We start from the raw sequence: 27,466 nt of genomic DNA, 5'->3' as shown, positions 1-27,466 counted from the left end.
GTGGTTAGAGGCAACAGCAGTGCACGGTTGTTGCAGGAGTCACTGCTGTGGAGGGGATCTCTGCCGGTACTCTGGGATGTGATACATGATCCATCCAGCCGGGGCCAGGAGAGAAGCAGCAAACACACACAAGGCAAAGATAGATTTCTGCAAGAACGTCAATGAGAACAGTAAGAAAATGCTTCAATAACAGACATAGGATCTTTGTAATAGATTTAAATATTTGCATGAAAGCTAATACACACATTTTAGGCACTGTATGATATCAGCCAGACCTCTCCTGTCATCAGCTACAGGTAAAGCGGGGGTTGTTCACATCAGAGGGTCCCAATCTCAATGACTCATCGGACAATATAAGCAGCAGCCTTGTATCTTCCTACCATGATATTCCCTTAGTCCCTCTGCACTCTGCTACTCCTAACCTGAGCCAGGCTTTGTAAAAGCCCCTGTGCATGTCCCTGAGGACAGATCAACAGATTTATAGTGGCATAAACACTGTCCGCTGTGTTTCGGTTCCATCCTTGGATCCGTTTTCAGAGACCAGAGCTTCTCACTAACTTATGGATAAGAAATGAATAAAACATCTCTCCCATTCTGCAGGCCGAGGATACAGAGTTCGCTTCAATTCCTCGCATTAGAGGCAATAAAGTGAAGTATCACAGGCACTGACTTCCCATGAAGATTGACTGTTGTACTCTTTGTATTTGTATGTATAATATTTGCCAAGTATAATATTTAAAGTTTAAGCTTTCTAGCGAGGGGGGGAGGCTGAATCTTAGCTTGTGAGCTGAGAGCGGCTGCTGCAGCTTCAAGAGTATGAAGAAACTAAAGTGTTTTCTGAAAATTGGAGCCTGTAAACCTTTTCAAGTAGTCCTTTTTTCAAGTAGTACCCAAAATTAAAATTATGAACCCCAAAAACGAGCATAATAGTGTCCCCTTTAACTGGAACTCTGCACCCAGTTGCACAGGTATCAGTACTAGAGTCAGTAAGGTTGCAAAAGGCTCTCAGACACCATTCAGACAATATGCATGAACTTCACTTCAGTTAAGACCTAAGTTAAGTTAATTTTCTTGCCAGGAGAAATTCATCTTGCAGCAGAGCACAGATAAAAACAATTAAAATCCACATACATTACAATAACATGACAATAAGATCAATAAAACAGTAAAGGCATAAACAAACAACCTCTTATGTAAATCAAACATACATATTGAATTACATACATAAGAAAATCTAAATCTATTGCACTTTAGCCTTGGAACCGTGCCCCTCTGACCTGTACCAAACAATTACAACAATCTGACCTACCACTGGCCCGATCTTTTCCTTTGGCGGTTTGCCGCAGATGATCCACCTGAGATTCTGCTGATACGATTTCATCAACATGGACCTGGTCAGAGCTGGTCTCTTCAGAGCAGAGAACATCATTCTGCTTTGTTCGGCTCGCACTCACCCTCCTCTACTCTGAGGAAAAGTTCCTGTGGAAACTTCTCCTCATATCCTGTGAGATGGGAAGAGATAGTCACAACTTTCATCTCATTCCCATCACTGCTCCTGGGAGGAGTCACTTCTGTGGGCCAAAGACTTTCATGTAAACAAACTGAGCAAAGATCCCATCAGGGCAGGGACTGTTGGAATGACAACTGATTAAAGCAAACAACAATCAACTGAGTCAGCACAAAAAGTAACTCTTTTAAATCTAAAAGTTTAACAGACCAATACAAATGGCATTATTTTTGACATTTTATTTAATTAATATTGATCATAATATTAACTGTGAAGAAACAACTTTGAATAACTGTGTGAATGACTCATCATGAAGAAGCAACAATTAAATCTACTTGGAGTGCAGATTCCAATATTTCATTACATGATATTGAATCCACTGTTATCACCAGTACTTTGCACATAAAAAGAAATGTTGTGTGCATGAACTCTTGCAAAAAAACAACTTAATTCAAATCTGGCTACATTCCTTTGACTAATTTACTAGACATGTCTTCAGAGCCTTGTGGAAAATAATCAAATAGGTAAACAGTTTAATTGTCTGGGGGAAAATGTATTTGTGATTATAAAAGGTTTTTTAAGGTAACAATGATCAACCTCTCAAAAACTGAAAAAATCGTTAAACCCTTAATTATCGTACACAATTAAAAAGATAAGTGCTTGCTGGTGTTATTACATTTGTGTATTGTCATTTTGTCTGTTTTGCATAAACAACAACTTTCAAGGCTTTGCTTAGGATTCAGTCCCAATTAGTTAGTTACTCACTCCATTTCATTCAAATGTAAAGTTGTTATGACTATTATAAGCTATAAATGCTTTTAAATATTATAACATTATGTTTATAGAAGAACACATCCTAGAATATGAATCATAATATAGAAATTGAAGTCTATATAGATGATAATTTTTTTAGGATGTGCCAAAGAGGCTTTGGCATTAATGTATTTCAGTTCAATTCAATTTTATTTGTATAACGCCAAATCATAATATACATTATCTCAGGACCTTCAGAATTATAGAGAAACCCAACAGTTCCCACATGAGCAGCATTTTGGCGACTGTGGAGAGAAGAAACTCCCTCGTTAACTGGAAGAAACCTCCAGCAGAACCAGTCTCAATGTGGGCGGCCGTCTGCCTCGACCGGTCGGGGTGAGCAGGGAAAAATGGGGAGGAGAGGAGAGATGGGCGGAAAAGAGGGGAGAGAGGAGAGAGAGGAGAGAGAGGAGAGAGAGAGACCAGGAAAGCACCATCAGGTTTCAGCTCTAAAATGAAATCATTATGGCTTTTATTAATGATAGCAGCAACAATTAATAACAATAACAATAATAATAATAATCATAATAATACTAATTGTTGTTGTTGTTGTCTGAATCCTGCAGCGCTGGAGTCAGAGATACATGCAGAGAGAAACGGAAAAAGAGAGGGAGAAAGAGACGGAGAGACAGAAAGCGAAAGAGAGACAAAGAGAAAGAGACAGAGAGAGAGAGAAAGCAGAAGAGAAAGAGGCAGAGAGAGAGACAAAGAGAGTGAGACAGACAGAGAGAGAAAGCGAAAGAGAGAGAAAAAGCGGCAGAGAAAGAGGTAGAGAGAGAGAGAAAACACAAAGTAAGTGACATGTAGTAAAATAAATAAATGTGGGGGGGACAGAGAGACAGAAAGAAGGGGAGAAGGGCTCAGTGCATGATGGGAGTTCCCTGAGCAGTCTGGGCCTATAGCAGCACAACTAGGGATGGTTCAGCGCTCACCTGATCCTAACTGTATTGTGTCGCCCTCTACAGGAGGCCCAGAGAACTTCAACTGAGGAGCAAACTTTTTACAGCAACTATACCCAACTTCCACTAATGCATCACTAGCCATTGTTTTCTGATTGGATGTGTATCCTCTATTGTAAAACAGCTGATGTTCTGTGTATCCTCTATTACAAAACAGCTGATGTTCTCATGCAGGGTAAAAGGTTGATACGATTTCTTGACACGTACATACCCTCCACGTTGCCCACTGCCACAGTCACATCGCTAGAGGGCGCTGGTAAATGTCTTATTGCACAAAGTGCTGTGTTACTGACGGGCCTCCTGACCAGTCGGCGATAAGCTTGGGGAGCTCATCAAGTTGGACAAAACACAGGAAGTAAAGCTATTTTGCTTCCAATTTAAAGGCGTGACAAAGACTTAGAGCATATTTACTTTGCTTGATCTGACAGGTATATGCACGATTTTCCTGTGGATCATCATCGTAATCAATTTTAATGCTGGATTACCCTACGTGTCATTTGAAACAGATTTTATGGCAAATTGAATTACCGTACAAGCGCCTACCTCCTTCCACAAATGTCTGTCTGTCTGTCTGTATGTGGAACGAACATCTTGAGAACCGGTTATTTTATTGGTCTTCACACTTGGCCTGTGCATTCTTAATGGTACAGGGAAGAACAGTGTAGAATTTGGTGTGCTTTGGACTCACTTAATGTTCAATGTCGATACAATTTGAATAGACAGGTGACTAGCGCTTTGTAGCACATGGGTCTGAAGATCTGAAATAGCCAACAAGCAATGTATGAAAAAAAACAGCAGTTTAGTAAATAATTATAACATATATAAGCCACACACGTGAGCACTAATGAAGCAAATTCAGATTTATTTTATTAAAATACTGACTATAAAAATCTTTACTGCAGATACACCAGGTAGGATGAAGTTTAATAAAAAAAAAAACTCTTCACCTGCAGGTTTAGAAAGGGCACTGCACTAGTTTATCTTAATCATGGCTTGTTTTTTTCGGGTGTAGTGTTTCAATCATGGGTTTGTTGTACAGTTATTTTTGGATAGTATGTATAATACACATGGATTATCCATAGATATTTGTAATTATATGAGAAAGGTGATTTTAGTTTAGTTTAATTCAGGTTGCCTTGGAAAAACTGGTCAGGGACAACAGATGGAAATTAATTTATGTTACACGGCTAACTCTGGATCATTTACAGTATTTTGTCTGTTCAGGTTTAGATTTATTTAGCACATATAAAAAAAAATGACATACTAAAATGACACATGATAATAATGTACAGTGCAGGGGAAGGCAGTGGGCTTATTGTGGAGCCTCTAAAGTGAGAAATTAATAACAACATACACAACCTAATAAAAAGTAAAATATGTGTATATGTGACGTGGAAATGTGTGTGCAGATGCATTCAAATGCAAACCCGAGTGTGTATTTGTGTTTTGGGGGGTGTGATCTTATACATATGCATTGCATCTAAGCAAAAGGTCGGTAGTTCGATCCCAGTTCATCATCGTGACTAGAAAAGTGCCGTATAAAGAAACAGTCTACCCTGTAACACTGTCCCTGTCAGATAAATAAACAAAAGGAATGAAAACAACTTTTATCTCACGCTTTTATTTTATTGCGCAAGCGCCACAGATGCACGTTTGTGACTTTTATTCTGAAGAACGGTTTACCCCGGATGCTCCGTGTCGACCCGGCAGGCAGCTTGACGCGGGCAGCGCTGGTTGGGATAGGCCACAACAAGCTCCCAGCGAGGCGTTGGGCTGCTCCGGGGAAACACCGAACCGAACCGAGGGGGAACAAACCGCTTCTCGTTCACTTTCCACCCGAGCCGAACGCTGAAAACCCGCCGCGAAGTCGACGCAAGCGCGGAAGCGGTCGCGTATTCCCGATCAAATGTGGACGTTGACGTCGATCCGTGCGTAATGAGCGGAGTTGGAAAAAGAAGGTGTTGAGCTGCATTTTTTTCTCTCTCTCTCTCTCTCGCTCTCTCTCTGCCGGGGACAACTTGGGTCTGAGTCCCGATCACACAGCGAGCAGACCCCGCGGAGGATCCCACGAAGCCCCGCTCTCTCTCTCTTCTGGTAAATACACCCAGACACATCCACTCGCTTTCAACAGTTGCGTCGCCTCCAGCTTTGAGTGTGTTTCTCGCGGAGGTGAAGTGGAGGCAGCCTGCCCCCCTTTAGCTTCTCCACCGAGAGGATATGCTACTAATTACAGGGCTGCGCTGAATGCGACTCCCCTTTGCTCGGCTCTAGCCCAGAAATCTGGACATTACTTCCCATTTTTCTTCAGCCCAGACCGACAACGAGCTGTCCCTGTGCTCGTACAGGCACTTTTAACCTGCGGTGTGTCCGCCGAGCTGCGGTAGTAGCCCAGCAGTAGCCCCGGAGAGCCAACAATAGCTCCGCGGTAACGGTAGGCTAACAAAGCCGCTGCAAATGAGTGGTTTCTTTACGCGTTTATTCCTTGTTTACGTCCATTTCCTGTTTGCGAGAGCGGGCGGTTGGTAAAGCGGAGTGTGGATGTGTGTTTTCACTGAGTGGATGAGCCAACATGTTGCTGTTTATTGCCCCTGTGACTAATAGTTGTTGATAGGATATGCTATGGCAACAATACTCTCTGTCATCCATTGCGAGCTGCGTCCTACTGCTGGGTTTATTGGTGAATAGAAGTCATATTCATTTCTACTGGTGCCTATAATATCTAGGGAAAATAACATCCATTATGAACAATATCCAGTATACATATTGCACAGTGTATATATCCTATCCAGTTTGAACAATGTCCAATATATATAATATCCAGTGTATATATATATAATGTCCAGAATAATTAATATCCAGTATGATCAATGTCCAGTATAGAGAGTTCAGTATATATAATATCTAGTATATATATAATTCCCAGTTTTATCCAGTGTGAACAATGTATATAGTACAATAAAATAAAACAAATATTTATTCTTTCTTGTTCACAGGCTACATTCCTATTTCCCCTAATTTCACCCAAATGCTTTAAATTGTAATACAACAACATCAAGGATTGTTGCTGTGTGATTTTAATCAGCAGCGATACCACAAAGGTTCAATATACGTTTATATTGCTTATCCTTATTGTAAGCACATTGAGGAGGTGCAACACATAATTGGTCTGATTTGTGAAACATTTGTCCTTCTTTTCCCATAAAAAGGAGATATAACTTTGGACTGATATGACATTTGTATCCTGATGTAAGTTCTGTTAAAGATGAAACTCCAGTCGGTTAATGTGCCACCAGGAGGAGAGAGAGAGACAGAGAGATGGATCCATGACGCACAATTATCCTCGAGGGGCTTTTATGCGTCAAATACGCTCCATTTACTTTGGGTTACATTAAGTTAACGTAAGCAGTTTTTCTATTCTCTGTAATTTCAGGAGAAGAAAAGTGTCTTTCCATTTGATCTTCTCACTGGTTCCCAACCTGAGTGTCAGGACCCTTCAGAGGGTCCCAGGATACATCTGAAGGGTCACAAGATAATTAAAAGCATCCAAAAGAAGAGCTAGAGATATAACACACAATTGATCTACTCCAGATTTGTAAAGTGTTTGTCATTCTCTGCCCTTAAAGGAGTTTAAACCACGACCTTCACCAGGAGCGAAACTGGTCTTTAAACTTAGAAGAAATAGTGTGACATGTATAGTGAGAATTAGCGATATCGATTGATGTGAATTTTTTGCTTTTGGTTTTTTGGCCAGCCCTACGCCCCAATAATATATTTTTATTTAGCTATGGTAAGCAGTTACTCCAACAATTTACACTATGTTAGTTGATATCACCATCTGTTTAAGTAGTGAGGAGCCATATGCACACTATGATAATCCTGTAGTAATCTCACTGAAATTCTGGTTGGACTCAGTATTCTGAACACCCTGTTTTCCTCGGGGGGGGAAAAACAACTACCTGCATGTTTCTCTCTCCGTTTATTGCTCGGGAAAAATTGCGTTTGTTGTGCTCTACGGTGTTTGTGGGCCTCTATTTACCAGGTTAAGTACTTGTGTCAGTGCTGCAGGGCCTTTTAAAATGACATGTAATTATTGGAGTTACATGCTCCGAAGTCCACGACTGGCGTAAAAGGCTGTGAGCTCACAAGTAGTTGCCACAGAGCAACAGAATGAGCTGGACTTTGGCCTGAGTGCTGTTTACCCTGGCCAGCTGGATGGGGAACTCAACAAGGAGCATTGACAACTCATTTAAAATAACTCATTGTTTCCTGAGTTGCCATTCATTCTCTGGAGATTGACTGCCAGGCTGTGTTTGTGCAGTCCTCAGTATGTGTGTGTGTGTGTGTGTGTGTGTGTGTGTGCGCACTTCACATTTCTTCATTGAAAAGATGGCCCTGTTCAGTGTTGGCTTGCAAGCAGACCCTGAGAATGTCATTCCTCCATTCAATCTTTGTCGCTTTAGGTATAATTATGTTTTCTCTCAGATTTACAAAAGAAAAGTTTATACTCCTGCTGTTTAAATAACATAGGAAATAATATCCACTGTTTTGTTTGTCTATGATGGACTCCAGAGCCAAAGGAAATTGTAATCTGCTGACAACATAGCCAGTGAAATGTCAAATATGCAGCACTACAGTCCATATTGTTGGTTGACACAGGCTAATCCAGAGGCTGCCCACCATGAGTCATCACTGTGGGTACTTTTGTTTCCTCTGTCTGTCTCTGTCGTTTCAGTAGCTGTTTTCTAGCCCGTTCTGATTCCTGTAGTTTCCTGCAGCTCGTCTGTAATAAGCCCAAAGGCCTGATTCACCATCATGCTGATTGACCTGGTTGTCAGAAACACTGCAGGGGTAAACAGCCGTCTCTGCCACTAAACTCTGTCTCCGCAGCTATCATTTAGGATAATTTATGAGATTATTATTTTCATGGGAGCAATTTGGGTTTTTTATTTTCGCACCTGCAGTCCATTTTCCACTCGCACGTCTCGCTGTGGGATGTGTGCAGACACATCAATACCGTAGAGGTCACTGTGTTAGAAAGTTCTGGTTTCTGCTCACCGCTGCGCTGCTTATTATGACCCTTTTAGAGCGCCTCTGATTGTATCAGATATCCAAAGAGTCAAACGGCCTATAATTACTGTCTGAAGCAGTATTTCTGTCCAGCTTGGTTCGCAAAACACATAATCGCCACCTCTCCCTACAGATCATTTTGTGTCTTAGATACATGCTCCTAAATTTATAATAAACTGCAATTATAACAAGGTATTCGTTGACATAATTTGTCTGAGTCCAGTAAATAGCTTCAATGTTTCTTCTGGGATTAGTGCGACAAGACTACATGAGATAATAAAATGCCAGCAATGGACTAATAAAAAAAGCTGTATATTTTAAAGCTTTCACACTTAAAGAGCTTTTTGCACTTCCAGTGTTGTTCTACACAGACAAGTGTTTAGGGGATTCACAGCATTTCACTGTTTCTGACATTGCTGCTCTTTTATTCAGGCCTGACTGTGAAAGTGAAATTACTCATCTTCAGAAGATTAGGTCATTGAATCTAACAGATAACTATCAGAAGGTGGTGATTTCATCATTTCATTCACAGTAGGACCAGTGGAGTACACTGATATGTCTTTGCACTGTTCTACAATAGATACAGGTTCCTTTTGTATTCATGAAATGTTACCCAACACCCAGAAATGCAAGAAATTGAAATTTCTCAATTATGTGCTACACTGCCCTGGTAATTCTTCACATGGCTTCTGATTGTTGGAAGTCATGTCATGGCATTCTGGCTTCATTGCGTCTTTCACATCGAGTCAAAGAGTTGATTTTGTGCTTTACATTGGCTGAGCTCTGGTGGAGGGGAATGATTTGTAAAAGTCTGCGCTGGAATAGTAAGAACATCCTCCTGACATTTGGGGTTGCAGACCGGAAAGGAGACCCACATACCTGCCTCTTCCCTGTTCTCTAGCCATGATGAGGAAATCCACATGAATGATTGATTAAGTGCCCTCACTGTTATTTGAATAATACATCGGTCATGTGCTGGTGCCAAGCCTTTTTGTATGGTAATGTTCTGTGGGAGGCCGCAGGTTTCTGTCCTTTTTAAACCTCTGCAAGTGGCTGATATAAATAAAACAAAATAATCCTGAGGTCTGAGGCAAGGTGGGCAGTTTGAAAGGATGCATATGTCTGTGTGTGAATGTGTGTGCAGAGAGAGAGAGAGAGAGATAGGAGGGGGCAGGGAGTGTCTCCTGTCACCTCTCATTAGGGACGCATAGTCCAGCTCGCCCAGCGTCTGCCCCCCCCCCGTCTGTGGCACTGCCCTCCTCGGCTCCCTGGCCGAGCACAGCGCAGCCGCACAGTGTTCGGGGTCTAAACGGCAGAGAAGTGTCTTAAAGCTCAGCATCAGAGAGATTGTGGCGAGAGATGCTTCTTTTTGAACAGTGTGGATCAGGTCTCAGGGAAATAGCTGTCCTAAATTATGCTTTTAGAATTCTGCACTGATGCAGTTAAATTTGGTGCACGCGTTTTTAAATGAGTTGAAGCCGGCACGTTTTCCAATCTGGGAGTCAGCATATTGTTCAATTGATGTGTCGGTTGCTTTGTTTTATCCTGCCTCGGCTGTGCTCCTCCGAGGGCCCCCCTTACCCCTCCACCCCCCTTTGTAAACAAGACAGTATATATCTCAAGGGCTCCCTCCTCTCCTACATATTCAAATTCAATTTCTAATTTTGTCCCAACGCATTCCCTGTGAAGACGGGGCTTATTTAAAGCAGTCTAATGAAATAAAGATCAACTAACACTTTTATTGGGAGTGCTCCAGTGTGACTGCTTGGTGACTATTTTGTGTGCGTGGAGTAAAAGGCTGTGGTTTTCCACTGAACCCTTGGGAGGCTGTGGAGTGCTGCTCTACAGGGGCAGACACAATGATTTATTAGTAGGGTTGGCAGGAAAAACCAGCGGGCTGAGATAAAACAGATCCCCCCCCATCACACTCCATTTCTGTGTCTGGTTTCACACAGAAGAGGGAAGAAATGTGGAAATGAACATATAAAGGTCTGGAGCAATGAGAGTTTCCAAGTCTCTTAATGATGTGTATAAAGGGGCATATTTAGGCAATGCTATACCTAAGATATAAGGGCCATGGAAATGTGAGAAGCTGTCCCTCTAGTTCATAGATGATAGTTTTGATCTTCAATCTACGTATTGGTAGAAATGAGTCAGTTGGTAATTAACATCTCGGTTGGTTGACAGTATGCTTAGTTAATGAGGTGGCCTGTATTCTGCTTGGTCAGAGAGTGTGACAGTACAAAGGACAGAGCAGAAAACCTACTGGGAGCGCCTTGGCTGGTGTCATGGCTGGCAAGACGAGCGTTAAAATGACCATATGGAGCTGTTTGTGGTTGCTCACCTCTATTTCTATCTTGCACAGAGATTTTTCCGTCCTTGAATTTCGCTATGGTCAACCAACCACATTAATTAACTGCAACCTAAATAATATTAAAACGTCTTGTAGAATTAATGTCACGTAGTCACATGTTGTGTGCAACGTGGAGTAATTCTTTATCAAGGTATATGCAGGGTACTGTACTATTTGTTGATCAAGTGAATTTAAACCATGTAGGCCACTTTCACAGCAGATATTTTGAGTCATTGGAATAGCAGATGTGTTACTCGTAGCATTAATAATGGCTCCGTTCTGTTCAAGTCCGTGTAAGACATTTCAGTGTAGCTGTGAGCCAGCGTGCACAATATTACTGTCACTGAAGCAGCTAAATGGAAAGTGACACATATTCATACATTGTTGAAGGACACACTGACCAAACAGGAGTATTTTTGGAAAATCCTATGAGATAATATATGACAAATCAAAGTACTTCATCACATTAATGCAAAAAGTCCAATTTATCTGTCATGCTTATTGGAGCATTGGCCGCAATGGACCAATACAACCAGAAATATTACAGCTAGAGACCAACAGATATGCATTTTAAGGGTACAATGTCGATATTGGGAAGCAAAGAAATTCTATCAATATCTACCAATATATGTTTAAATTATTTATATGTAGTTGAGGCTTAATATTTTACAGTTAAAACATACATTCTGTTATAAACACAAGTACAACCAAATAAATAGAACTTTAATTAAGAAAATAAACTGAATGTATTTGATGTAAAGTTAAATCCACAAACATAAATGCTGATATGTCTGTGAAAGGCTCATATCGGCCTATATTGTCGGCCAATCAATAAATCAGTCAGGCTCTAATTAAAGGGGAAAGTCAGTGCTGTATGTATCAATATGTAAGGTGAGACTGCATTCAAACATGGCATTTCTCATAAAAGCCACGTTGATAAGCATGCAACCATCACAGCTTATATGAACCTATCTGTGCTGCATGAACGGAATAAAACTGCAGTTAGAGAAATGGCCTGGAGATGAATTTTAATCGTAATTTAATGAGAATGTAAAACTAAGCAGCTTGGCTTTAATTGATCTGCCCTTGCTCAATGAATTGTCACTAAAATTGCAGTGTAATTATACACTGCATAGATACATACACAAATACACACACACACATACACATACACACTGCTGAAAGTCAGACTGGGTTGTGCCTCATACACAAATCAACGTACATCTGCATTAGATTTGTTGTAAACTGCCAGTCAGAGTTTCCTGAGTGCCAAGCAGAGGAAGTCTCCGTTGAGTCACTGTTGAAGATTACAGATAGGAGCCGGAAAACACAGTCCTCAGATGAAGACTATCTCTCTGAAAAACATTTTGAGCATTTCAGGCCTGTTCACTTAGCCGAGGCAGATGATTATTCATGTTTGCGCTGAAACTGTGTGGTGTAGAAGCTTCTCTACAGCTTCCTTGACTATGAAGCATTCGTTATCTTTCACAGAGTCCAAACTGTCCAAACTCATCATGGTTTCTAATCCCTGTGAGATGTTAGTCAGCAACTTAAAAAATGTAATCAGTCTCTGGCTCAAACATCTCTCTTACGTTTCTTTCTCTTCTCTGCTCTTCTTCCTCCCTCCCTCCAGGCATGGCAGACTGGGCCCGGGGCTCTGAGGATGCTCCAGTGGATCCGTGCCTGACCCACCACTGAGGACTGACAGGAGTACGTCGTCTGAGCAGAATGACTCAGCAAGAGGGGGGACCCCCGAATAGCAAGTGAAGAGAAGTGAGGATGGGTGCAAATGGGTCCAGCTATCCACACTCATGCTCCCCACGCACAGGGGGGAACGCACAGGCACAGCAGACTTTTATAGGTAGGTCATTTTTCCGTGATAATCTCCGCCAGGTGAAAGGTCCAGTGTGTAAGATTTAGGTGAAAGGGATCTATTGTCAGAAATTTAATATAAAATAATCTTAGTGAAGTTTCATCTAAATCGTACAAATTGTTGTTTTCTTTACTTTAGAAAGAGCCCATTATATTTAAATACTTTATATTTACATCAGGAGCGGGTCCTCTCTACGGAGGCCGCCATGTTTTGTTATGTTGGGAGGGGAGGGTGAGGTGAGGGGTATTCAGTTGCAATATGCAACATCACCACTAGATGTCACTAAATTCTACACACTGAGCCTTTAACAAGTTACATTTTGTCTGCTTGTTTGTCTGTCTGTTAGTTAGCTTGATTGTGCAAAAACTACTGGACAGATTACCATAAAACTTCAGGGAATGACTTATCATTTTTTGGTGCGGATCTGAATCATGGGGAAGATCCAGGGATTTTTTTTTATTCCTCTGGGTGTGTGCAATTTGGTACAGATCCAAACAAAAATCTGAATCTAGTGAATTTAAATGTGGTTTCATTATTTGACTCCTGGGCTTTGGTGGGGGTAAGTGCTCTCAAAGTGCCGTTCTAGTCACATTGCGTTGTTAAACCAGTCAATTCTGAAAAACATTCAGTATTTTCAGATAGCATGTGATTAAAATATCTCTGTGTTGAACGAACAGCCTGAAAAAGATTTTTCCCACTCTCTTTTGAAATGAAATATTTACCTCACTGAACCCAAATTGGCTCAATTCTACCGTGATACAAACACATAATGGGGGTCTCGCACGGCCATACTCACACTTCAGATTTGATTAACCTGCTTCCATGACAACTAATGCTGCAAGAGATGAATACTTTTCGTCCACGAGAGCTCTTGAACCGGCCCATTGACTGGTACAGATGACTCAATTGTGTTTAAAAAGCAATGCATCCACATTTCTCCCAGCTCTGTGGATTTTCTGAAGTGTTATGAGGGGCAAATATCCCAAATCACATCAAGTATTTGGTGTCGGGCGATTGTCAGACTGTCTGACTTTTCACCTAACTGGTGCAATGGCTACAGAGCCTCAGATTTTAACAGCATTGGTGTCTATGTCAGAAATACCACAACTAGAATATATCTGTCTGAATTCTCACATCTTTCAGAGAACAAAAGACCTTTTTTAAAACTTTTGATTCTTCCCCCCTGTGGAGTGCAGCTGCTGTGGACATTTTGTACTCACATGCACTGAAATAAAAGTCTGCCATATAAGATTGCGTGTTACTGCTACACATGCTATATGTATTGTGCTATACATAATTTATTGCTTAGTGTATTTGTTTGTTGGAAATGATTGGATGTAAGTCGTGTTTCTGGTTTACTGTCCCTAAATCTTTCCCCGCAGCCCCCATTGCCAGAGGGTTTAGAGAACTGCTTCAAAGGTGGATTCAAATAAATCCGTCCCTAACAAAAAAAAACGTTGTTAATTTCAGTTTCAAAGACTTGGGTCTGAGGATTTTGTAGACTTCTTCTGTAAAGTATCATTAAAGAAGCCAAATGATCTCCCTAGCCTTTTGACACCTCTGAGGTTTCTCTGAGCTCTGCGGTTTGCTTGATTCAGCTGGCCCGGGCCACAGATGATTCTCAGTGTTAGAATAATTACTATTTGGGTCACACTGATGGATGCTGAGAGAAGGGCCGGCAGAGAGGATCTCCTTGGCAGAACCCTGTCTGACGTTTGAGGCCCGTCTCTCAGGCCAAAGATAACTGTGTAATTGAGGGGACCCGACTATGTGAATAGACTCGCATTCACTGAGAAGTGCAAAGCAGGACAAAGTCTTCTCTGAGCTAATTGGTTCTTAGTGGTCTGAAACAAAACAAAACAAAGGGGTTCTGTTTTGTTCTACTGTTGAACCAGATCCAGATGCAGATCCAGATCCAATGTGTTCTTGGCCTGACCGAGCTGGCCATACCACAGGGGTGCCAGAGACAGATAGTGTTTCTAGTCGTCTGGCCTCAAGAGTGAAATGGTGTTGGAGTTATGAAGTTTCATGTCTCATCAAAAGACTATTTTTAAAATAGTATCAGGGAACATGCATCATCAAAACAACCATACTTTTGTCATGAAGTAAACGGATTACTTCCACTCTGTGTTAATATTATTGTGCGTTTATACACAAACTAAAATTATTGTGACACTAACCCACATGTGTTTTCATTCCAGGGACCTCATCCTACTCTCAGCAGGGGTATGGCTGGGAGTCAAAGCTATACAGCCTGGAGCACGGCCATGAGCGGCCCGCAGACAGGAAGAAGAAGAGCCTCGGTCTAGCTACCCTTAAACGGAGGTTCATCAAAAGGAGGAAGTCCAGCCGCTCTGCAGATCATGCGCGGCAGATGCGGGAGCTGTTGTCAGGATGGGACGTCCGTGACACAAACGCCCTGGTGGAGGAGTATGAGGGCACAGCGGCCCTCAAGGAGCTGAGCTTCCAGGCCAGCCTGGCACGTGCCGAGGCTCCCAGCTTGCAGCGGAATCTCGCCGCCCTTTACCAGCACAAGTACTGCACAGATGTGGACCTCATCTTCCAAGGTACTTGCTTCCCAGCTCACCGGGCCATCCTGGCTGCCCGCTGCCCCTTTTTCAAGAGTCTGCTCTCCTCATCCCCTGGCTATGGAGCAGAGGTTCTCATGGATGTTGAGACAGCCGGCATCGATGTGCCCATGTTCTCTGCCCTGCTTCACTACCTGTACACTGGGGAGTTTGGAGTGGGGGGAGCCGAGGATACCAGGCTGCAGAATGTGGATGTACTGGTGCAGCTCAGTGAGGAGTTTGGTACGCCCAACTCATTGGAGGCAGATATGAAGGGCTTGTTCGACTACATGTGTTACTACGATGCTCTGCTCAGCTTCTCCTCAGACTCTGAGATGATAGAGAGCTGCAATGAGAGAGGCGCTGTGGCTGCAGCAACAACAGCGGGCCCAGCATGCAGTGTGGGGCCCAGGACCCCAGACGAGGACCTTAGGGCACACAAGGCGATCCTCTCAGCACGTTCACCTTTCTTCAGAAACCTTTTGCAGAGACGCATCCGCACAGGAGAGGAAATGACAGAGCGCACATTGCAGACACCAACCCGCATAGTGCTGGATGAGTCCATCATCCCACGCAAATATGTGCAGGTTATTCTCCACTGCATGTACACCGATGCGGTGGAGCTCGGGTTGGTGCTTCGGGGCAGTCCTTCAGCAAGCAGCCTTGGCGAGGTGCAGGCCCTGGTGTCAGGGGGCCGTGGGGCCAGCACCCGTACAGAGGAGGCGATGGAACTGTACCATATCGCTCTATTCCTGGAGTTCAGTATGCTGGCTCAAGGTAAATCATAATCCCACACATTTATAACACACAAACACAAATTCACAGCACATGACAAGTTTAAAAAAAGATGTTCTCTTCAGACATGGCGTGGTCACAGCCACATTGTCTACACTTGTTTGTGAGTATAACTGCTGATCTAAATCAAGACATGTTATCAGATTAACCTTTTGGCCATGACTGATATTATTGTTTGATGTATTTCCTCTTAAATGCTGGTTCACCTCTGATATGTTTGTCCTTTTTAATGTCAGTTAATGACATGTTAAAATGACTGGGCTGCTGGTAAAACGTAACCTAAGTCAACCTTAATTTAATGCTTTACACAGCTTCTGTCATTTAATTAAAGTTGCGTTATTCCTAATTTAGGACATTAAGAGATTCATAATGTTTTGATACATTTGTTTAACCGTCCAGCTCCACTTTTAGAGCATAATCCATCTCACAATTTAGTCGTGTTTGATTCCTTATTAAACTGTCAGTGCTGCTGTGGTCTCAGCAAGGACAAATCGCTTTAAACCCTCAGTACGAGCAGTGGTAATGTAGTTAAATAGCCTTCATTGTGAAATTCAAAGTTAATTTGTCTGGCCTGTCATCATTATAGTGTCTGTTTCCATGTACTTGATAATATGAGATGAATTTCATAATAACTGTCTGGATTTTTTTTGTGAATTAATACCTCACAACACTCTAATCACTGAATATGTATCTCACACTGTGTCCTAATATTCTAATCTCTATTTCAAGGTACATTATGCACATGTTAGCATATGTTAGCACATAGTCCAGTGTTAAACAGCTTGGCCGCCTGTGATGAGTGTTGACGCTGCGGCTGCCAGTAGCAGATTGTTAGAGACCGGAGGGTTTGTCTCCAGGGGCAGACAGCGTACTGTCTCATACATGCAGTGCATCTGAGCTTGTGTCAACACCTCGTCACTGGTCGTCTATATTGTCGCCCATCTATCTTTACTCGGATGACACTGGATTTTTGACTCATCGTTTCAGAATGAGGAAAGAGTAACATGCCAAAAGTTACATGAGCCGTTCAATTTCTCACTCTCACCTCGTCCAGAGCGGCATATCTGATTTGCTGGCCAGTTTCCAACACACCTAACAAAGCTCCACTTATATCAGAATAACCTGTGCAACGCTTGAATCGGCCTATTTCAAATGCACCAAAAAAGTGTTTTGACCTTTGTGTCTTCACTGTGGATCAAGATTGTGTGACAAAGATCCTATAACCATCTTAAATTCCATTGAGCCCCAATGAGGGGAATTAGTTTGTCAGATAGTGAAATGGTGATATGAGATGCATTTAGTCATGTGGGCATATCATTTCACTGCCACATGATAGATAAACTTTATTACAGGCTCTAGACCCAATAGCAAGACATACACCATAAAGAAAAACAGATACAGATACATAAACACATACAAACATACTCTTATTCATGAGAGTCTTAAAAGATGTGTAATGCTGTGTAATGGAATCAAAACAGTATAATTTTCATTTTTAACACCAAGTCCCAATATTATTAAACATACTGAAAATGCCCTCAATCATTGTTTGTTGTGAGTCAAGCCTTTTCGCAGTAAAAGCCCTCCAGTGATATCTCTGATATTTCTGTGGCTGAAAGGCTTTTATTATGAAGTAGCTGCAGATATACACACACAGTGTTTAATGCTCTGCTGGCAGGTTGATTTATTCATTTTGTTTTGAATTCACTACACATGTGTATAGGCTCATCACTAAGCAGTAGATACTGCAGACCTGCTAAAAGTCTGTTTTGTGCTACAATTTTTATGACAAATTTAGTATATTTTGCTATCTTTATGGGTGTGGTTGTGTAAATATTGGAGCTTGAAGATGACAGCAGCGTGTATGCTGTCTAAAGATAAAAGTACAAAAACAAAAAAACACATTTTAGGACATAATGCTCTCGACAGTAGAAAATATGCCTGAATCATTCCTTGAAGCACAGGATTAGTTCTGGGCAGCTGCTGAATTGCTGTATTTACTATAGAGCCACGACTCAAATCATTATAAGACCTGTGCACTGATCTGAGTAGCACCGTACACTAACACAGTGCACACAGCTGGTGAAACACCACCTCCCGTCCCCAAGCAGCAGTGTCACTCTCGGGGTCAGTCTGGCAGCTTAAGCCTGCAAGAAAGCAAATAGTGTCATCTCCACACACCATCACCTCCTCTTCCCTCCCATCCCCCCTTTCAACAATCCCCTACTGCAGGATATTTTTATCCCCTCTCCTCCCTCTCCCACTGTGTTGCACGGCTCTAAACAGTTCCCATGAAACCTCAATGTGGAATGTGGCGAGATGGTTGAGGTTGACCCGGTGTCATTTTATCCAAGTCCCCTCTCTTTGTCTGTTGCTGCAACGTCCAGTTATTACTGTGTTTGAGCTCTCTCTTCCACTCTTGTGATTCGTTTTAATCGTGAAGCCCGCACACTCCAAATTGTGAAATAACTGTGCCATCTGTGGCTTGATTGTGAAACAAGAATTATGTCAAAGCCCATCCCACCACTGGAGACTTTCAGTAGCAGCCACGTCTCTTCAGGAGGCAGCGGAGAGGTTGATGTCAGGGGTTCCATGAGGAGAGGGCCCTCTCATCTGTCACCCTGTCCTCCCTCTCGCGTGCTCCTCGACTGCTGCCCCCTGGCTGCGTGAAGTTTCGGCCTGTGGAGGTTTTCGCAGAGCTGTTAAGCTCTCTGTCATTCTTCCTTATTAATTCTCAATACGTGTATCCCTTTATGACTCCATCTCACTCAAATGGCAACCAATATTAAAAGCCTTATTAATTATTCAAGTGCATCACCGAACTGATTGCCAGTTGGTGTGTTTTCAGTCTGTGTGTGTGTGCGCTGTTGCACCTCTCTCCCGCCATGCTCACTCTCTGACCACTGCATTCAGTGTGTTGTGTGTTGACTGAAGGCCCAGCCCTTAAGCGATCATCACACACGATTTACATGCACAGGCTTGTTTACAGGCCATTTAGAGCAGTTGAGGTTTTAACCACAGAGCTCCAAATAATAACGACAAGATAAAATGCATGCGTCCTCTAAAGTTAGACTTGTGTAGCGCTGGCTGTTGCTGTTCCCGCTGTTGTGTTGATATTCTCGTCAGTCTGCTACACTCCAGTGAATGCGGTGTGCCACCCGTGGAGAGAAGTAGAGGCAACTTAGTATTAGATATGATGCTGATCCTAATCTCTACCTCATAACAAAAGTGCTGCATTTGAAGACTGGCTGTCACTGTGAATTCTAATGGGCTAACACAAAGCTGAGCCATTTGTCTTTCTTCGCTACCGGTCCCAAGTGGGGAATTGTCCGCCTTTTGTGCATGTGTGCCTGCCTTTTTTAGAAGAGGGTAAAGATGCAACGGTAAAATACTGCAAACAAGCTAAAGCACTTTCTAGAAGACAGGACATCACAGGGATGGAGCGGTGGAGATGGAGGCACAGATGTTGAGAATCCATTCCCTCTTCCAGTCTGTTTCCAGCAGATTAAAAAAAGGCAAAGTGCCTGGGTCCTCATTTTAACTTCATCTGTCTCCTTAATGATGCAGGATTTCCAACCCTCATTTAAAACACTGCGGGCGTCTGCTTTGCATTTTTCACACTTGCCTTTACAGCAAGAGTACGTGCGTCATTGCATGTATGTGCATCGTGCATGCATATTAATGCTTACATGTGTGTTTTCATCTTAAAGAACATGTGAGTTGTGCTCGAACAGATATGGAGCCTCATTCTCAAAAGAAAAAGCATCGCTGGAGTCAACACTCAAGTGTGGTGTCCAATTTCCCAGAGTGTATGTTCAAAGTGGTGGTTTGTGGGGGGGGCGGCAGCTCAGATCTTCGAGTTTAAGATAAGAGTTTCCCTGAGGAGTGTTGCTACTGACCCAACCAAGAGCTGATGGACAGGATGGCCTGGAATGAGGAAGTTGGCAAGCTTTTATTTCAGTTCAGAGCAGCTCTGGCCAGACGTCAGTCAGTCTGGCTTTATCTCCACGGATGTCCATTTTGTATTAAACATCATCGATCAGACAAAGACTAAGAATAAAAGCCAGTTGACGCTCAGGCTTGTCGGGAATGGAATTAGCCAAACCAATCATCTGTTCATCTGAGTGAAATATGTTTCTGAGTGCTGCTGTATTGACAGAGAAGCAGGTACACAATGCCCTGAGCTTTCTGTGGCTTCGCATTGCAATTTTGATTTATGCACACGTGTGTACATAGTTTGCAGAGTGTGCATGCTTGTGCAGCAGCAGCACATGTCCCCAGGCTGTTGTGTTAACGTATCAAGGTTAAGAGGAGGCAGCTTGAGACTGAAACACATCAAGGTATCAAAGGCATTTCTGCGGGTTGGTGTGTTACAGAGTTAAACCGCTGCCTGCTGTTCTGGTATGTGCTCTGATTTAGGAAATGCAGCAGGGAGGATGTAGAGCTACAGGAGTCTCTGGGTCAGTGAATACAAGTCAAAACTACTGATGGTCTGCCAGTGGCTGAAGGATCACCTCTTGTACTCCAATATTTGTTGTGTTGAATCAATGTCAACTCTTAGTTTTTTCGGGCTTTACTATCTGGACTTATTGTTAGAACATTATGATACATTTATGCCCATAAACAGATTTGATTTGAATATTAGGGCTTAAATGTATTTTTCTATGTCATTGATCTCCCAGGCTGCGAGGACATCGTTGTGGAAAGCTTGTCCCTGGACTCGCTCGTCCCCATCCTGAAGTGGAGCTCCCAGCCGTACGGCTCCAAGTGGGTCCACAGGCAGGCCATGCACTTCCTCTGTGAAGAGTTCAGTCAGGTTGTCTCTTCGGATGTTCTCTACGAGCTTGGTAAAGAGCACCTTCTCAGCGCAATTCAGTCTGATTACCTGCAGGTAAGAAAACACAACACCACCTGTCAGTCTGCTGTCGCCCTGTTACATTTCATTACATTTTTCTGGTGTGAAGTTTCAGTAATAGGTGTCTAACTTGTTCACAGTGATCGCTTGGTAAAAAATACAGTCAACACATATACACTCACAGATGCATTAACTCAGTTGCACACTGTATCCTAACACACATGCACACTAAGGGTCTCCAGAGTTGAGCTAACTCTATACCCTGGAGAGAAATGCCTTCAAAGCCACAGCCCTAATCAAAGCTGCGCTGTCATCTGCTCTGCCACACTACTTGGACGTCAGACCAGATGGTTGAGGGGAAGTGTTGTAATCCAACTACTCAAACAAACCAGCTAGGCCGGAGCTACGCACCGACACAAGCCTGAACATATTGCATTTTCACCTTAGCCTCATTTAACAGCTTCCCAGTTTTGTTCTCGACAATATCTAACCTTGTCCTCTTTCTCGCTCTCTGTCCGTCCGTCTCTCTTTCTCTGTACCTTGCTCTCATTCACAGGCGAGTGAACAGGACATTCTCAAGTATGTTGTTAAGTGGGGCGAGCAGCAGCTTATTAAGAGGATGGCAGACAGGGGTAAGATAATACACTCTATAATTACCCTCTGAGCAGCCCCCCTAATGGCTCTGAGGAAATTACCCACTCACCAGAGCCTCCAAAATACTCTTAAAAGCATCTCAAAAAGGAGCCAAACTTAACCCTTCAAAGGAAGTCAGCAGAAGTGGCTCCATACTGATTGTGCATGACATTGTGCTCTGACCTAGTAAGCGGTTCTCTTGTGTAGGATTTATGGTTATGGTTAGTCATCATAGTCGTCATATAATTTGATATGTTAAGCGCTGGCAACCTGCTTAAGAAAGCTCAAAAAACACAGCAGGAAATACAGTACCCTGACATAATTTGCTAAATTGAACCTCCTCCGTGACCCAAAAATAGCCGGCAGGTTGAGTTAAAAGCATAATCATGGTTACATAAATAGTCACGGCCATATGCATTATATTAAAAAGCGGCTAATGGCTCTCCCTGTCCTCATTTACGCAGAGCCCAACCTGTTGAGCGGCACAGCTCACAGTGTAAACAAGAGGGGAGTGAAGAGAAGAGACCTGGATGTGGAGGAGCTTAGAGAGATCCTGTCTCCCCTCCTGCCCTTCATCCGAACTGAGCACATCTTACCTCCCAACAGTGACGTCCTCGTTGACGCGGTCAGTGCTCCTTTTTTTTTTCCCCCTCTTTTTTTTTTTCCCAGCTGCAGTGTGCACCTTCGTCATTGTGACCTTTCTCAGACAGAGCATTGATCCTCATTCTTCATCCTGTTCACAGCTTAAAAGGGGTTTGATAAGCACCCCTCCCTCCGACATGCTGCCCACAGCCGAGGGGGGGAAAGCCAATGCCTGGCTACGGCAGAAGAGCGCAGGCATCTACGTGCGTCCCCGCCTCTTCTCTCCTTACGTAGAGGAGGCGAAGGTATGGCTCGGTCACATGTGAATAATGCAGCTTCCAGACAATGCAGAAAGTAGAGGAAACATGTTTTAGTCCCACATAGCTTCCATCAGAGAGAAAAGAGGAAGAAGACGACAGACTGATCGTTCATAGCCTGTGGGGAATTTGTGGACCTGTTCTCAGCTCTCACGTGCTAAAAACCAGCCAAACCCAGCTATTGCTATACATACGTCTCTACCATAGTTCGCTCCATCATCTTGACTGAAACAAATTTTATGTCAATTTGCACCCTTTCCTATTAATTTATAGGCCTCAGGGCCCTGAATATTTATGAAAACATACACAAACCAGACAGTCAATACTAGATTAAGTGTCAGTCAAGTGGAACTAATTTGCAAAACCTCTCCATGTCCTTGATTTGCACATAAGATATTCATTTATTTTAGAATTGGTCTCACTTCTCCTCTCCTGTCTTTCTGTCCTCAGTCTGTACTTGATGAAATGATGGTGGAGCAGACGGACCTGGTGCGCTTGCGACTGGTGCGCATGTCCAACGTCCCAGACACGCTCTACATGGTCAACAATGCCGTGCCTCAGTGCTGTCACATGATCAACCACCAGCAAATGGCAGGGAATTCATCAAACGCTCCGTCGGTCGTGGCCAATGAAATTCCAGGTAAGAGAAGTGTTCAGGTGTGACCAGAGGGTGACACAAACGGAACTCAGATCTGGAAATATCCTAGCCAACATTATGCAATTCAGATTTTACCAGTGGCCCAGAGTAATGTCAGAATAATCAAATGACTGTGTTTGTATCGCTCGTGTCTTTCAGTGCCTCAGCTGCCAGTGGTGAAGGAGATGATCCGGAGGCTGCAGGAACTGAGACACACGGAGCAGGTCCAGAGAGCGTACGCCCTCAACTGTGGTGAAGGAGCCACCGTCAGCTATGAGCTGCAGCTGCGAGTGCTGAGGGAGTTCGGTCTGGCAGACGGAGCCACAGAGTTACTGCAGGTCAGCAGAAAGCAAAGAAATTTGTCCCCACCAGGGGTTAGAGGGGTTAAAGGGGGGGAGAGAGATTGTCTGTGCTGATGGTGAGACTGACATTGACATACCTCAGGAATACAGTATATATTCTGGCCTTCAAAAATCTCAGAGGGATAGATATTTTAAAATATAGGGTTTTCTTTTCACAGAACCACAATGGATAAAGATCTCATGAGCTCCTGTTTTGTTTTTTGTCTCTTCAGAACCCGTACAAGTTCTTCCCCGATGAACGGTTCGGAGATGAGAGTCCAATTCTGGCTCTGCGCCAGGTGGGTCGTTGTCGGGTAAACAGCAGCCCAGCCATGGATAGCATGTTCACAGAGCTGGAAGGGATAGCTGGCTTCCACCCACCCCTACCTCCTCCACCTCCCCCGTACCACCCCCCTGCCACACCCAGCCATGCCCAGCTCAAGGGTGCTTGGCGACCCCGCGTGCCCATGCCGACCCCCACCCGTTCCTTCTCCTATCCCTGCAACCGCACCCTGATCCAGCGCCATGCCGCCGCTAAGCATGGCAGCTCAGAGTACTCCTCTGTGCCCAGGCCCGTGCCCCCAGACTGCACCAACCCGCAGGCCATGGGCCGAGCTTTGCTTTCAGACCAGCAAGCGGTGAGTGTGGGTGCTACTTCCGAGTGTCCTTGTGCCGGTTTTGTTTATTCAAATGCAGCGTTATGGCTTTTGCCTTGGATCATCAGCAGCACAATTGTCAGGTAACATCACATTTGTATTTTTTCTGTTGCAGATGAACATGGAGCCCGTTATGAGGGAGTTCATGCCTGACATTGCACTGGGTGTCTCCGTCATGTCCCTGAGGGAGCAGCACATTGTAGAGATGGACAGAGATAGCACTCACAGCCCCATGGGCCCCTCAGGCCACCATCTGCCCCATGGGCCCTGCCCCTCTGTCCGCCTCAGCCATGGCCACGGTCCTGGACATGGCCACTCCTGCAAGAGACACGCTCCTGAACCCAAGCTGGAGGCTCAAGCCGAGTTCCCTGACCTGTATGACTTTTCCTGCCGACCTGCAACCCCAACCTCCGCTCACCCTCTGCCCTCCTTTGCAGGACCAGACCTCTACAGCCACAGCTGCACCCCCTCCAGCTCCTATCCACCTCCTTACATTTCTGACTCTCAGCCCCAGGGCCACATGCAAGGACGTTCTGCCGCTGACCCACTTCGACTGGATGTCCTCAGTATGACCTCTCAGAGACATGATGGAGTCCTCGCCAGTCCCTCTGGGGCCCAGCCCAGGATGGGACATATTCCAAGGGGGCGATCAAATGAGACGGACCTGACTCATGGTTTAGGTCATTTACGATCCCCCAGTGGAAACATGGACAGCTACGATGAGAGGCACATAGGACCTAGAGACGCCCCGGAAGAGATGGTTCTCGCTGGAGAATCATCGGGTCCCCTTCAGCAGCCTCACAGGAACAGTGTAACCGAGGAGATCGCCAGAGACCGCAGGTCACCCAGCAAGCCTGACTACCCTTATAAGAAATCTGCACTTTAACCCCAGTGGAGGGCCAGGGGTTGAGTTAAGAAAAGGGAAAAAGTAATGAGTGGCTGTCCATCATAGTGGACGGCAAAGCACTAAGCGTGTGCCTGCGTATACAGTATGTGTGTGTGTTTGACAGGAGCAGGGAAAAGGTGTGGTCGATGGTTGCTATTTATAGGATCCGTACTTTTGTCCTACCTCTTTCACACTGTGCCATCCATCACACAGTCAGAGTATGGAAAGAGCAAGAGCTGTAGGTTAACTGTCGATGCTCGTGAATGATCTCTGTGAGCCTGCTGGGTTAGAGGATGACTCAGGCTCTACTGGGATGAGTTCGATTGTAAAGAAAGTTTGGCTCTGTGCTGTGTGAATCCTGCATGAGAAGGTCACAACACTAGTTGTAGCTCAGTTATGAACCAATTGTTTAACAAAGACTGCATTCATTAGCTCGGCTGTCTCTCTATTATTTTCAGGATTGAATGGGTAGATGGCTGGTTTGGAATCTCAATTTACACAAGCCAACAATGGCACAGAGTCTGGGACGAGAGTATTGTGATAAAATGATATGTAAATATGTCTGGCTGTGCTCTTTCCTCCCATGACTTGCATTTCCACTTCTTCTTGTAGCATGCCTATAGCAACCCACCTGACTAGTTTTCCCCTCCTGGCTACAGTTCTGCAGTGCTGATGGGTAATGGGCCAGGGCTTGGTCACACAAAGCAGGAATTGGATCCGACAGGAAGTAGGTCATCAGAGCTCGTCATTCTCCAGTAACCCAGTCTGATAATTGTGTCAGGCTTCAGCTATCACAGCCTCTCAGTGTCTAGCTTAGAGGCAGAAGCCTGGTGGGGTTTTTTTTTTTTTTGTTCAGAGGGAGGGGGGGTAGGAGGATCACAGACTGGTTCATTACCGAGATACAGTAGAAAATATAGGGGTGCCATGGCAACTGACGTACATTGATCAAATGCTTTGCAGGGGGATTTGGTCGGTTTTGCAGCTGGAGCAGGTGTGTGTGTGTGTGTGTGTGTGTGTGTGTGTGTGTGTGTGTTTGCGCAAGGATATAACTTTGATACACACAGGTGTTTAGACAATCTCAGTACTGTACACTCCCGTCTTTAGTCAGGTCTGTTTGTACATATCAGAGAGTCTGAGATGATTAACCAGTCTTTAGCACAGAGTGGTGGTCAGTGTGATAGAGCTCCCTCTAGTATGGAAAAAAAAATCGAATCTAAAGCCTTAACCAGTGCTTGGAATAGTCCCTTTTTAGCTCTCTTTATTCAATTAAGTATGATGTCATTATATCGCAAACCCCTGTTAACAGCTTATTTGACTGTTCTGCTCACTGTGGACGCCTTCACTGCAAAGATCATGGTGGCGGAGGTGGATTTCACTCGACCTTAAATCCTAAACCCATGTATATACATCAGGCCTCTGTCTCACCACCTCATGGGAGATCGTGGAGCAGCACAGTCAGCGTTGATACTGTTAAGAAATACTGTTAAAGAGCCACAGCAGCTGTAGCTCCACCACCCTGCAAGTAAACACATAAAAGCCTGTTACAGCCAGCAGCTGGCACACAACCTCACATACGCGCATCGTTGCACTGTAAGAGCCACCTGTTTTATTAGCTGAAGGGAAAAGGAACAAATGAATATCGAACAAAAGGAATCTTGCGTTGAAGAAAAGTTGGCGATTGCGGGCTCATATCTCCAATGGAAATTGTATATAATGAACTGAGTTCCACATGTTCTGATGGATTTTTGTAATGGTTTCTATCACATTTTAGTGGTCTTTGAAGGTTTGTGTTTTTACTGTAGTGGACAACACTGTGTGCTTTTGTCTTTTCGTCATGAAATCTCACTAAGAATGTGTGGTATAAAACAAAAAGATTGTGTCTCTGAATCTATTTCGTTCTTAAATGTTCCGCATCTAGAGCAGTCTGTTCAATATCGTAGGTGGTGTGGATTCCCATGTTTTGTAGAGATGTCTTTTGTTTGTTTTTTTCCTCCCCACTTTTCCTCGACTTTAAAAATAACAGGAATATGTAGAGGATCTGAGGATATTAGCTCCCTGCTTAGCAGTAATGAAGTTGCCAAGCAGAAAAATAACTTTTCCGTCTAGGTTGCTTCATGGGGAAAAAATGCAAAACTCCAGATTCCTCCCCATGTTCATGTTGGGTAGTTGTTTTATTTTCCAGGACAATGTTCCGTTGGTTAAAAGTCCTTGTTCTGCTCTTTGCTGTAGAAAAGTCAGTGCCTTCCCCCGCCTGTGGCTGGGCTTTTATTGGAGAAGTGACTTTGATGTCTATGCAAGCTCTTTTCTACCAGCTTACCAGCCTGCATCAAATAGTTCTTTGAAAACTCATGTAGCTCGTTTTGTGTACAGTGTTATCTAGCACCTTTTTTTGGGGGAAATTGAACCATCTTTAATGTGTGACTGCTTGTGTTTGAATTCTAACAGGTACATTGTACTTGTATGGTTATCATAGAAAACATGTTTGTAGATTGATATTAAGTTGCATTTAGTTTCACTGAATCTATTTTTCTACTGTCGCCTCAAAAGGTGCATAACAGTGGTCAACTTGGGCATCCTCAAAATAAACTGGTTTGATATTAAGGAATTCACTTGATCTCATTTGGG

The 27,466-nt window shown here is 43.7% G+C and overlaps 1 protein-coding gene across 4 annotated transcripts; it reads left to right on the top strand.

Annotated features, from left to right (window-relative positions):
- The first annotated feature begins 4,979 nt into the window (after positions 1-4,979).
- btbd7 (BTB (POZ) domain containing 7) lies at positions 4,980-27,446 on the top strand. 4 transcript variants are annotated; one of them, XM_035167702.2, is made up of 11 exons: positions 4,980-5,373; positions 12,333-12,560; positions 14,774-15,916; positions 20,617-20,825; positions 21,346-21,421; positions 21,887-22,047; positions 22,166-22,309; positions 22,772-22,961; positions 23,118-23,296; positions 23,533-23,598; positions 24,071-27,446. In XM_035167702.2, exons 2-11 carry the CDS (start codon positions 12,479-12,481, stop codon positions 24,839-24,841), a joined length of 3,021 nt encoding a protein of 1,006 aa, XP_035023593.1. In that variant the 5' UTR covers positions 4,980-5,373; positions 12,333-12,478; the 3' UTR covers positions 24,842-27,446. The 4 variants fall into 4 exon arrangements, with proteins under 4 accessions (XP_035023593.1, XP_035023590.1, XP_035023589.1 ...); XM_035167699.2 differs by having other exon boundaries at positions 4,981-5,237; positions 23,533-23,937; XM_035167698.2 differs by having other exon boundaries at positions 4,981-5,373; positions 23,533-23,937.
- Positions 27,447-27,466: the final 20 nt, after the last annotated feature.

Source organism: Hippoglossus stenolepis, chromosome 10 (genome assembly GCF_022539355.2).
Source record: "Hippoglossus stenolepis isolate QCI-W04-F060 chromosome 10, HSTE1.2, whole genome shotgun sequence".
Taxonomy (NCBI): Eukaryota; Metazoa; Chordata; class Actinopteri; order Pleuronectiformes; family Pleuronectidae; genus Hippoglossus; species Hippoglossus stenolepis.
Note: the sequence above shows the minus strand (reverse complement) of the source record. Positions and strands in the feature narration are given on the sequence as shown.

Excerpts from the sequence above, each read along its gene's own strand:
- btbd7 (XM_035167699.2), top strand. The coding sequence starts at position 12,479 with ATGGGTGCAAATGGGTCCAGCTATCCACACTCATGCTCCCCACGCACA. Across the intron at positions 20,826-21,345 it reads TTCAGTCTGATTACCTGCAG|GCGAGTGAACAGGACATTCT; the intron begins GTAAGAAAACAC and ends TCTCATTCACAG. Across the intron at positions 23,938-24,070 it reads TGCTTTCAGACCAGCAAGCG|ATGAACATGGAGCCCGTTAT; the intron begins GTGAGTGTGGGT and ends TTTCTGTTGCAG.